General features: G+C 33.8%; 1 protein-coding gene across 2 annotated transcripts; it reads right to left on the bottom strand.

Moving 5' to 3' along the window:
- Positions 1 to 7222: 7222 nt before the first annotated feature.
- On the bottom strand, positions 7223 to 10805 carry LOC144567387 (putative glycerol-3-phosphate transporter 1). 2 transcript variants are annotated; one of them, XM_078317512.1, is made up of 3 exons: positions 10634 to 10805; positions 8682 to 9688; positions 7223 to 8086 (listed from the first exon to the last, which is right to left on the bottom strand). In XM_078317512.1, exons 2-3 carry the CDS (start codon positions 9598 to 9600, stop codon positions 7503 to 7505), a joined length of 1503 nt encoding a protein of 500 aa, XP_078173638.1. In that variant the 5' UTR covers positions 9601 to 9688; positions 10634 to 10805; the 3' UTR covers positions 7223 to 7502. The 2 variants fall into 2 exon arrangements, with proteins under 2 accessions (XP_078173638.1, XP_078173639.1); XM_078317513.1 differs by having other exon boundaries at positions 8682 to 9682.
- Positions 10806 to 13033: the final 2228 nt, after the last annotated feature.

Genomic DNA, 13033 nt, shown 5'->3' with positions numbered 1-13033 from the left:
TATGGCTTTCATTTTTAATTTGTAATTTCGGCAGCAATTATTATGAGTTGTAAGACATTATGGTTTCAATTATTGATCTAAACGTCTAAGGGCTTCACCTTCAAAAAAATAATGTTAGAGACGAAAAAAAGTTAAATCTGCATTGGAGTGCATGGGGCGTGAATCTCAGAGCAAGAGCCTTGCTCATTCTGACAGCTCACTATCTCTCTCTTCATCATCAATAAAGTCAAACTTGCTGATAAAACGACAAATCAATCTGGTTGACAGTAGTGATTCGTCCACGATGGCAACTGCATGTCTCGAGTGTTTGCTCTATGTTTTGATCTCGAAGGAGAACCAACGGTGCCCACAGTGCAACTCGCACGTGCCACCAGCTGTGCTTGGTAACAATAACAGTTATAAGAAACCAAGAAATTATCTTAACAGTACAACGAGCTTGATTTATTTTGAAAAGGTGAATAAGGCAAAGGAGTTGTTTGTAGAATTGAAGTGGTAGAGGTGTGAAGGGTTAGGATTCGGGATTTAGAGTTCAAAGAACTGATACATTTTTTGTTTGTTTTTAATTTGCGTCCATAGTTTTACTCAAAAAAAATTGTGTCCATAGTTGTATTGATGTGATATGAATATAAACGGATACTGATTTTGTATTTAGGAAACAAAGAGCAAGCTTTGTAACTTAGCACCTATAAATGGAGTTCAATCAACTGCACAACATGCCCGGCTTGACAACCATGTTTACATTTTGGCATCTAACATTAACAGAGAGAGAGAGAGAGCACATGTGCATAAGGAGCTTGGGATATCATTTCTCTGGGAACGAAGGAAAAGAAGAAAAGAAAAGAGGGATAAAGGGTAAAATGGGAAATTTATATAGTTAAAATGAGTTTTATTAGAAATATCAATAAATTGGATAAATTTGTGAGTTTTTGAACTTTAGAAGGGTAAATATGATATTATGAATTTTAGAGGGGGAAATACGTAATTTCAAGGTTTTTGAGGGGGATATATGAAATTCCCCTTTGTTCTATGTTTTGAAAAAGGAGAGTATTTTGTCTAATTTCCTAACTAATATGCCCTTTCATTTTAATTGGACATTTCCATTGAGATTTAAAACAAAATTAAATTTACAGATGGTTGAATAAGAAAAGGAAAGACTCTTCGCCTTTCGATTTTGACGATTTAGTTGAAATCCATGTGGTACTCCTGCAGTCCTGCTCCACCTGTCTCTCAAGTAGTGCCATTTCAAGCTCCTCGTGTTTTAATTTTTCCAATCCAGCAATTAGGCCTCAACTATTTTGTCTTTCTTCCAAGCCTAACCTATGAGTATGCACTTCACCTACTAGCTTTAAATAGATAAACAATAAAAACAGGTTTTTTGAAAGCTATACATTTTTGGTTGACAGACATATGATACGGACTAGTTGTCGTCGTTGTGTAACTTAGAAGAAATGTATATTGTTTTCATTAATTGCATAATTGCACAAACATTGCTACTGACGTAAACAATTCATGTAGTTTAGTTAATTTCATTCGATATTTAATTGTTGATTCATCAGTGATTTTGTGATTTATGGAATAGAGATGGTATGTGAAATACATGCTACATGGAGCTTCATATCGGATACTGATGGAGGTATCAGGAGGTCCAATGGAGCATATCAAAAGCATGAATTACATGTGTATGAAATTGTGCAGTGTTTTGATACTTGGATGTATAAAGGATAGTGCATAGGGGTTAAAAAGAAAACATACGCTATAGTTGATAGGATGGATTTAATATAGAGCCAACTTAATATATTTTAGTAATGGGAGATATAACACTGTACGGTAGAAAATTTACTTGTATTATCAATATTTTCTTACTTTGTTACATCCAAAAGACTCATTACATATTATATAGACCCATAAGAACTTTCTACACATTACACTAACACTAAATGACATTTAATCGTCTCATTAACTCTCTCTATTTTCTATACACATTTTTCATCTTTCAAGACAACCTACAAGACCACAACATGCATCTAGAGAATTTCAATACATTCATGACAATTCTAGAATTTCAACCATTAACTAATACATTTGACTAAAATTAAGTTTATTAATTTCTAACAGTAATTAGAGGGATAATAGTTTTAGGTTGTAAAAAATACTTCTTGATTTATGAAATACTTGGCCCCTTTTCAAATGTATCTGTCTGTGAAATCTTTTGTACTTGAGCTAATATTTTTTGTTTCAATTCTCCCTTGACAGGTAAATATCAAAATGAGAGATAGACCTCTAATACAATTCAAAAAAATATTGTTGACTTACTGGTAAAAGAAGGTGGCCATTGATGTAAATATTTTGTACTTGTAGCATCAATCATCTACACATACACCACCATGCAAAACATTTCAAACAGATTTGACACAGGCGATTCTACTCCATTTCATAAAAGAAAATCCACATATACCAAGATTACCATACAGTGATACAGGTGGATTAGTCACAAGAGGATGAGAAGTGTCACAAAGAGTAGGTACCTGCAGGCCCGGCCCTGACCCCGGACCCCAAAATCCAAAGGGCCCAAAACAAAAAATTAGTTGTGTAAAAAGGCCCAAAATAATATAACATCTATTGGCGTATTAATTGAGGCTCAACTGTAAAACTGGAGATCGATACTCATGTGAAGAAAGTGCTGTGGCGGGCAAAGAAGCAAGATTGAGTCAAGTAGGAAAAGAAGCTCACAAAAATATGATCTCTTGCTTAACTGGGCTTGTTGGGCTTGTAGCACATTAGAGGTGAGAAACCGCTCATCTGAACTTCAACCGAAAATTATCATGATGATATTGTCCTGGACCTGACCTAGGCTTAATTGCCGAAGTGTATTCATAATTTAAGTCCATTTAGGTCTATCTATTTAGCAACATCTTTGCCCCCACAACTCCCTCATTATGGCAACCAGAGATAACTATAAATGGTAATATACTAATTGATGCGCTGCCTGAAGTCAAATAGTCAAAGAGCTCACCTTGTACGCCTCTTTGGTTTTTTCTTCATTATTAAAATAACCCATTGTCACGCATTCATTCAAATAGTCAATGAGCTCACCTTGCATTTTGTTATTTGAGTAGAACTAGGGTGTTCTTAAGCTCACCAAAGTGTTTTGTGAGCTTAACTCCAAAATTTATCAAATCGGTTTCAAATGACGAATCTAAACCGTTAGAACCCACCTACATTACGAGTGATGCGTCTATATGTGAAATTTTTAAACATTCGAATTAATTTAGTATAAAGTCAATTGGTCAAAAATTAAAAGATTAATAAATTAATTTTAGTTAATAAATTAATTTTACTTTATTAATTTTTTAAACATTTTTTGACCGCTTGACTTTATACTAAATTAATTCGAATGTTTAAAATTTTTACATGTAAACACATCACTCGTAAGATAGACAGATTTTAACGGTTTGGATTCGTTATTTGAAACCGATTCGATGAGTTTTGGAGTTAAGCTCACCAAACTAGTTTGGTGAGCTTAAGAACACCCTGGTTCTACTCTTGTTATTTATTGATATAGTGACGAATACATTCATTGTATTATATATGTGATAGAGTAAAGCTAGGGTGTGATGTGCTCACCAAGAGAGTTTGGTGAGCACAACTCCAAAAGTTCATCGGATCGACTTCAAATGTCAAATCCAAACCGTTTTCATGAGTGATGCATGTGCATGCAAAATTTTGAAAGTTTCGAGTTCATTTGCTACGCGGTCAAGCGGTCAAAGAAATTAACATTTTATTAAGTTAATTTATAAGTTGTTTTATATAGTCAATTTTTATTATTTATTTGACCGCTTGACCGTGTAGCAAATAAACTCAAAATTTTACATGCACATGCATCACTCATGAAGCACATGGATTTCAACGGTTTGAATTTTGCGTTTGAAGTCGATCCAATGAACTTTTGGAGTTGTGCTCACCAAACTCTCTTGGTGAGCACATCACACCATAGCTTTACTCTATGTGATATGTCGAGTAAAAAGGTTAAGAATCACGTATTTGGAATTAAAAGGATCTAATTATTATTCTTGTTTTTTTTTTCTGATCCAAATCTGCTGTGATCTTTCACGTGTGAACAGTACTATAAAATTCCTACTTTTTTCAAATCTAACTGTCAAATTGTTTTGAGATGCTTGCACAAAAAAAATTTAAAGGCTGAATTAAAAAAAAACATGAATTTCAGAGTTACTGTTCCCGATCTTTGAATCGCAGCAGATTTTTTTTTTTTTTCCTCTAAAGAGTTCCATGCATGACTACATCTTATATATATTTAATAATGTAGGGGTTATTAATGGCACCAAATAATAATAGCAAGATAGCAAGATTTTAGTATGATGACGCAATATCATTGAAAAATTGCTTTTATTTTTCATATTCTGAATATTAATTTTTCATTAATTAATTTAGAACTTAATTATTAGTCTACAAATTTAATAATCAATTAACATACTAATAAAAAAGTTATGTATATAAGGGTCTAAAAAAAATTTCTGCTCCAGACCTCAAAATCTGTAAGACCGGTCCGAATATTTCTCCTCCGCACTTTCTCACTCTTCATCTTTCCTTTCCCTTACCAGCCCACAGAGCCTAGATCTCTAGTTTACATTGGGCCGAGTGTATTTTGGGCAGGTTGAGTTGTCAAATAAAACCTATCAATGAAAATATATATTTTCTAGATCTCTATGTTAATGTGCATAGCACGGATTGATCTATAAGACTATAATACAGATTAATTTTTTCGTTTTCAAAATTTTCAAAATCCTAACTGTAGATCCAAACCGTTCAACATGATTCCCATATGAATTTGTACTTGCAGACCAAATTTATATATTTTAGAATTTGTTTACTATTTTTATTTTTTAAGATAAGTAGAAAATCACAAAAACAGTTATATCCTGCTTATCTTAAAAAATTGTTAACAAATTCTAAAAGATATATTCAGTTTGCAAGTACATATTTATATGAGAATCATATTGAACGATTCGGATCGACCGTTAAGATTTTTAAAACGAAAATATTGATCCATATTATGGACCAATCCGTGCTATGCATAGTACCATAGGCTCACTCTTTTTCCTACATGTCGTAGCCTGGTGAGTTCCCAAATGGGGTGATTACATTAGCATCAAAAATCATTTATGAAAATGGCAATTCAATGTCAATTAATTTATTTAATTTCTGATTTTACAGGAGAGAATGTGGACCCAAAATATCTGGAAGAAGCTGCACTGAATAGTATATTGATCCACCAAATGGTGGTTGTTGGTCAGGTACAATTTAAGACTAACTAAATAATCAAATTCGCACCAAGGAAATATATACTGGTCTTCAATTCTTGTCATATGACATTTGATTTATGAACCATAACAAGGATCAAAGGCGCCTTGGAGCAATCATTGTTCCCAATAAGGATGAGATATTAGAATCAGCAAAGCGACTGTCCATCTTGGATGAGAAAATGGAAATACCCAAAGTTACTGAAGTTATTATACGATGAAGTCAGAACTTGGTACAGTCTTTTTAACCTATTTTTACTGTTACTCTATTTTTTTTTTCTTCAACAGTTACTAGTGGATTAATCCCTGTGATATAATTCAGGACTGCCGGTTGCACTTTCCAGATTGGACCAGTATTGATTATTGACGAGCCTTTCACGGCAAGCCATTTTAACCTATGTAATTTATTCGTTCGTACTATTAAACACTATTTTCCCACAGAATTACAAAATCAAATTAAGTTCACACCCTTTTTAACAATTTCAGGTTGATAATGGTCTTCTGACGCCAACCATGAAAGTAAGGAGAGACGTAGTAACCACCAAATATCAGGATCAGATTGCTAAAATGTATAAATGAAACAATGTGCTAATGTGCTTTGATTTTCATTTGCTAATTTGTGTTATGAGACGGCATGGAAGAAGCTCTAAAATAAAATCTATCATAAACCAGCTGAGTGTTTGAATCTGAAAGCACACTGTTGTCTTTTTTTTTTAATTCGGGCAACTCCAGCTGTCCAGCATACTTCAGAAACCTCTTGTGTGATTTAAATTTTAATCTACATCTCTTCAAAAAATGATTTTTAGGCGTGCAGTTCACACATTGAACTTGCACAAGTTTAGTATTCACAATTTAGAACGAGCACATTGAGCCTTCTGCAAAATACTTTCAGTGAGCCTCCTTTATTATTGGAGTTCCCAAACCGTACACTACCAGTAATGGACACAAGGGCTGAACTAAAAAATTTAGATTGGGGAGCTAACTTGTAAAATGCATAATGTGTAGCAGTAAGATTTGAACTCAAGTCTCTACAACCACAGATTACAATCTGACCACTGAACTACAAGTATTTTTTTAGGCATTTTATGAGAAAGGCTCAAGTATATAATAACTTGAAAAAAAAAAAAAAATTAAATTTCAATATACATAATTAAAGTTTTTATATAGAGATGACAAAACACCCTTTACCAAGGTTATAAATCCTCCACTGAATAGATATCAACAAAGTAAACAAAAACAATATTGAGCTTCAATTAAATTAAATCTCTAATAATTGAACTTTAATCTTTAAGAGAATGAATATATAAAAGACAGTATAAAATAACGGCAACAGAATATCATTTGGAATGCAAACCTTTGGATGCGACTATAGCAGCGCAATGCCACCCACCTTAGCGGAATTCCAATCTGCTCCTTTTCTTTCTTGAGAAAAGTAGCACCTCCTATTCTTCAATCCATATCTTTCAAAACCAATCACACGGCTTCAATTACATCTGATTCATTTTAATATATTATATTGATATAAAAAAGAAAAAAAGTAATTGAAGCCGTATAATCAATTTTAAACGGTCCAAATGTATAATCAATTTTAAACGGTCCAGATGAAAGAATAGGAGGGTGCTCCTTTTCTTAAGAAAGAAAAGGAGGTTAGCCACCACTTGGTTCATTTTATTACATATCAGGGACGGGATAAAAAGAAAACAGAGAGAAGTTTAAATTGTGATTCCAGCTTAAACCAGCATTTTATACTAGAATGATATTTTCCTTCAACAAATGCAAAAAAACAAAAATATTGAGGATGCTTTCTTCATTCAATTTCCAGGACAAACAGTATACAACCTCTATATATTTACAAAAGCAAAAAAAAATCCTTTGTTTCCCAGGAACAGCATTGTTCTTGAGTGTTCTTTCTTTTTTTTATCCCATAAAGGTATAAAACAAAACCAATAAAAAAAACATACAAAGAAGGGATAAGTTGGAAACGAATTTAAAAACAAAAGGCATAAATAAAAGACTACAAACCCAATCCCCGGGACCAGCCACTGGCACCTGATCACCGCAACTAAATTTCAATATCTACCACTTCCAAGCAGAATTAATCGAACCAGGGACTTCACTGCAACTAAAAAGCCTATTAACTTCAATACAACAAACAATGAAATATTTCAAGTCTGCATTTTTAACTCAAACCCCAGAAACAGGATGTGAGACCCCATTAGCCATCTCACCCGAAGAATTCCTACCACGAAAGCAAAAATGCAATAGTTCACTCCTCTTTATCTCCGCACAAGCAAGTTTCGCCAACAATAACCCGGCAAAGAAAGCTGACACCATAAGCATCCCAAAAACAGCATCCCAGCTCTTTGAGGAGATGTAACCTGTCAACAACGGCCCAATCGCAGCCCCAGCCGATCCGGTGCCATCAATTATCGCTGTTACTGTTGCCAATGCTCTTGAGTCACCTCTTAACGACTCGTGTGTTCCCAAATCTGCCGATACAGCAGTGGTAATGAGAGCATAGGGACCATTGACAAACATACCAGTAACAATCATAAGGGATGCATTAATTAAAAGAGAGGAGCTGCCGAAGTAGCGGTAGATGAAAAGTGCACCCATCGAGAGGAAGGTGAAGAGAACTGAGGTAAAGGCACGAGCATCCAGGCTGTCAGAGAGTTGACCAGCAAGTATGCCACCTAAGATGCCACCTACATCAAAGAGGGTGGAGAGCATTCCTGCCTTCCAATTTGACAAGTACTCGCCACCAATTTCTAAAACATAAGTTGAACATGTGTTAGAACTTACAATGGAGCTTGCAGTAAAGTTGGTTATGTAATACAAACTAATTATTTTCTTTTACGCAGTACAGGAATAACTTAATTTTTTTATGATACCCATTTATTTGATATTGTACTAGTCAGATCTGGGAATCATATATAAACAAGCACTAGGCAACACCCAACTATCAGTTGGAGAGCCAGAATATTTGGCCAGTGAAGTCAACTAATTAATTTTATAACCCGACTCCTCATGGTAGAAAAATAATTGATAGAAGCACAAGAATATCTTTGTAACGATGGCTCTACAACTGCCAAGGATACCTCTATTATTATTTCCAGTTGGAGTCCCTTTTTGCCAGCATTCATTTCTTTTCTTGGCTTATTGTCATCTGACTTTAATTTCCTAACGAATTGAATTTGATGCTAAATAGTCATTTAAAGTTTACTCTGGACAAAATTCCATTAAATTGGAGCAATTTCCTTGGCAAACTGGACCCATCCCATTGATATGTAAATGTGGTTCTGTAATGCTACAAAATAACTGTAAAGCAAATCTTAAAGATGGAGAGGAAAACATGATACATACTTGTATGGCTAATGTAGAACGGAAGCCAATACAGAAAGGTATACGCCACCAGCTTAGAAAAGAAGAGGCCAAATGCAAATGCAGTCACACCTGGTATTTGCCAAGCTGCCCAGAACCCAACAGCCTCCCTCTTCTTTCTATTCCCCTCTCCTTCTCCTCCCAAAAGAGGCTCCCTGACACCATTTCTTATCTCATCCCCATTCAGACCAACCGACTCAGGCCCAGGCGGTAAGAGCACAAACAAAACCAACCCAACAAATGCCATCAACAAACTCGGTACCACAAATGACCATCCCCAGCCGTAATTCAACATAAGAGATGCAATCAAAGAGCCTGATATGTTACCAATAGATGTATGTGCATTCCATATACCCATAATCAAGCCTCTTTTTCTCTTTCCATGCCAGTTTCCGACTACTGCCACAACTGACGGCCAGCCTGTTGACTGAAAAAGTCCGGCTAACATTTGGACCACCAAGAAATAACCAAAGGCATGTATATTTAACCAATAACCGACCCCAAATAACGAAGTAAATATTGAAGTACCAATCATTCCAATTGTCAGAAATATTCTTAAATCCAACCGGTCACCCAGATGTCCTGCAAAGTACATGCCAATAGAATAGACAGCTAAGAAAGAAAGGTCGAGTATGCCGAGTAAAGATGGGCCCCCAGGCCCGTCAAACGGGGCCCACCCTCCGCCTGTTGTGGCCCTCGGATGTATGTTTGAGTGGAACCACATGCCCACATTATTGGTTTCCGGGTCAAGCACGGTCTTAACAATGCTTGTGGTCTTTCGCGTTGCATGGTAACTTGTATATGCCAAGAATGTAAGAATTAAAATAAGGTATTGGTATGTTTTAAGGGATACAGAGGTCCTGTTAGTCAAATAGCGGAATGCAGGTGGTGTACGATCCATTCTAATTTCTCCGTTCTTCTTTAATTTCTTCTTCCTTTTCTTTCAGTTTTTTTGGAGAGCACTAAGAAGTCTACAAGAAAAGCTTTCCCTAAAAAGAAATATTATGTATTAGACAGGGCAAATGAAAGCAATTTATGATAACAGAAAAGCTACATTACATTATATAAATCAAAAACTAGTGAACTAAGAAAAAAGGAAGAGAAACAAAGTGGAGATACAGTTGAGAAGCACATCTTGAACTTCACATTGACAAAGCAAATATAGAATATCTTATGGATATTTACTAATTAATTGTTCATTCCACTTTATTATCAGTTGCAAACTTGCAATTAAATAGTGCCCAATATTTGGTGAGGTAGACTTCTATATCTGAAGGCTAACTGGCTAAGCCAGTCAGTTTTCCTGTAATCAGCACAACAGACTGAAAAGAGCCTTTAAGAAACTATAGATTAAGATCAAAATTAAAAAAAAAAAAAATTAATTACTCCAGTTTCAAGTGCCATCAGTGACCTAGGCCTCGACATTAATCAAACCATAAATTATGAAAACACGGGAACAGATTCAAACTGAGGTTCCGAACTACAATACAAATATACGGTGAAGAATTTCGAGAACATCCAAAGATAACCGCAATCCAATTGCATAGCGGTTGAAATAGAAACTGCTTACAAAAATTGCCTTACAAAATTACAACAAGACATAGCATCAACCAGATAGATTTAATTCAACCTCACGGCAAATGCTTATTACCACAGGCCTTCTTTGAGTCTGTGCGCGAGAAAGAGAGAGAAAGAGACGGTACTAACACCGAAATCGGAAAAGATATAAAAATAACAATAAGTAAAAAAAACAAAAACAAAACAGAGTCGATTTTAAAATTCAGCAATCAAGTGGTCGTTTACGAAAAGACAGAAAAATCTCATTCAAATTAGGCACAAATAAGAAAAATCAAACGGAGAGATAAAAAAAAAAAAAAACGAAACACCAGATAGAAATGGATGAATTAGAACTAGAAAGGGACATCGGTCATTACCATAAGTCGCTGTATTTCGGAGCCTTGTTCTCTTCTCGCGCTCTATCTTCTCAAATGTTCAAATTTTAGTTTGAGTCTTTTTCAATCTCCTTTTTTTTTTCTCTCTCTCTGTCGCGGTTCCTTTCTTTTCGTAGGAGCCTTCCGACGGAGGAGTAGCATTAAACGAATGCCACGTCTTCTCTTTACAGAGCTCTCTTCTTGTAGGAAATTACTTTAGTACCCTTTTAAGCCCCCGGACAGTTTACAAAAAGAAATTTTACGTTAGTACCCCTTGCAGTTATAACATCGGTTGTTAATTTTATTTTTATAAATTAACACTTTACTTTTTGGAATATAAATTAAAATTAATTATTGTTTATTCGAAAAATAGAACAAACCTTATCAATATAGTTTTAGGTCCATGTTTTTGGAATCTCGCCAATAGTACAATTTTAAAAAATTTCAAAAGTTAAACTACATCTTAATCACATATTGTTGGAATCGAATTATTGGTGTCATTCCATCAGTATGTCTTTGATGGAATTGCACCGATTCTATCAATTTTTCGAAAAAAAAAAAATAATCAATCTCCTCCGTAAAAATTTGACTTTTTTAATTTAAAAAAAATATATATATCTGCCTTAGTCAGATTGTCCCTATAATATTCTCATTGGTTTCTTAGAAAAGACGACCAAATAAAAAAAGTTTGAACCGAAAGAGATGCAAAATAAATAAATAAAAACCCTCAGGCATATATATTCTTGATTCTTTTTTAACAACAAAATTAAATTATCATATATTTTGTATAAATCAAATATCATATGTGCACAAAATTCAATCGTCTTTTTCGTATTGATATAGTTTATCTATGTGTATGTAGAGTGAGTCTATGGTACTATGCATATCACGGGTTGGTCCGTGCTACGACTCAATATTCGAGTTTTCAAAATTCTAATGGTCGATCCGAACCGTTCATCTTGTTCTCCATATTAATATGTGTTTGGAGACCAAATTTTACATTTTTTTAAAAAAATTTACTATTTTTTTAGATATTTAGAAAATCACTTGATCTGAAAATTCTGGACCATCCAAAAATAGTGATTTTCAATAAATCTAAAAAAATAGTAAAAAAATTTCAAAAAATGTAAAATTTGGTCTCCAAACACATATTAATATGGAGAACAAGATGAACGGTTCGGATCGATCGTTAGGATTTTGAAAAGTCGAATATTGAGCAGTATTACGGGCCAAATCGTAATATGCATAGTACCATAGACTCACTCATGTATGTATCGTATATGTAAGAACCTTTCCTAAAAAAAAAATATATATATATATATATATATATATATATAGAGGAGGGATCCAATTACGTCATTTTTGGGTGACACCTGATTACACCCTGTGTTTACAAGGTCCAAACAGTCGATTCAAACCGTTCAACTTGATGGATATGTTAAAATGTGTTTGCAGATCAAATTTTACATTTTTCTAAATTTGTTTACTATTTATTAAGATGGGTACAAAAATTCAACGGTCTGAATATAGTGATTTTGTTAAATACTTAATAAATAGTAAAAAAAATTCAAAAAAATGTAAAATTTGATCTGCAAGCACATTTTAACATATCCATTATGTTAAATTGTTTGGATCGACTGTTTGAAATTTGAAAACTTTGAAAATGAAGTGTAATTCGGTGACACCAAAAAAGGGTGTAATTGGATTTCTCCTCATATATATATATATGTGTGTACATGCATGTTCTAATTCCAAAATTATGTTTTTGTTCAAAAATTAAAATCGTTATAATACAAACAAAGCATGAAAATTTTCAAATATCAGTAGCTTGAAACTCGGACTAAGTTAGTAACATACAAAATAAAATATCAAAATGCCTGTATTTGTTCCTCGTTAATAGTTTTTATAGTTGAAACTAATGAAAATTAAATGAAATAGTCACTCTCAGGAAACAAATGAAAGGTAATGAAAAATTACTTATTGTCTTTTTTCTTTTCTTTTTGTGAAACTTGGTAGGTGTTATCAAGATTAAAAATAGTTAGTGTCATCAAACGAAAGGTTATTAGAGTGCCATTACCAATTATTAACAAAATAAAATGATCATAATGGTGATGATTAGGTTATTTCTGTAAGTAGAAAATACAAAGCGTGTTCTAAAACAGCATATTCTTTATTCTTTAAGTTTATTCTTTAAGATATGATTAACTTCAGAGGATCAGAGACCACCGCTGATTTTGGAAACCAACGGAGTCTGGATGCACGTCGTTTTTTTTTATAAATTGTACGTACCACATTGCAATTATAATTTTTTTTGTAATACAGTAAAATTAGTGTGTTCTTAAATTTACTGAACTCCTTTGTAAACTCAACTCTAAAATTTCTCGAATTAGTTTCAAATAACGA

The sequence above is a fragment of the Carex rostrata genome, chromosome 16 (genome assembly GCF_964058835.1).
Source record: "Carex rostrata chromosome 16, lpCarRost1.2, whole genome shotgun sequence".
NCBI classification, from domain to species: domain Eukaryota; kingdom Viridiplantae; phylum Streptophyta; class Magnoliopsida; order Poales; family Cyperaceae; genus Carex; species Carex rostrata.
This window is presented reverse-complemented; position numbering and strand designations above follow the sequence as displayed.

Bases quoted from the DNA above. Each gene is read 5' to 3' on its own strand.
- LOC144567387 (XM_078317512.1), bottom strand. From the start codon at position 9,600: ATGGATCGTACACCACCTGCATTCCGCTATTTGACTAACAGGACCTCT. The intron at 8,087-8,681 runs GTATGTATCATG...CTTATGTTTTAG, and splicing joins GTTCTACATTAGCCATACAA to AAATTGGTGGCGAGTACTTG.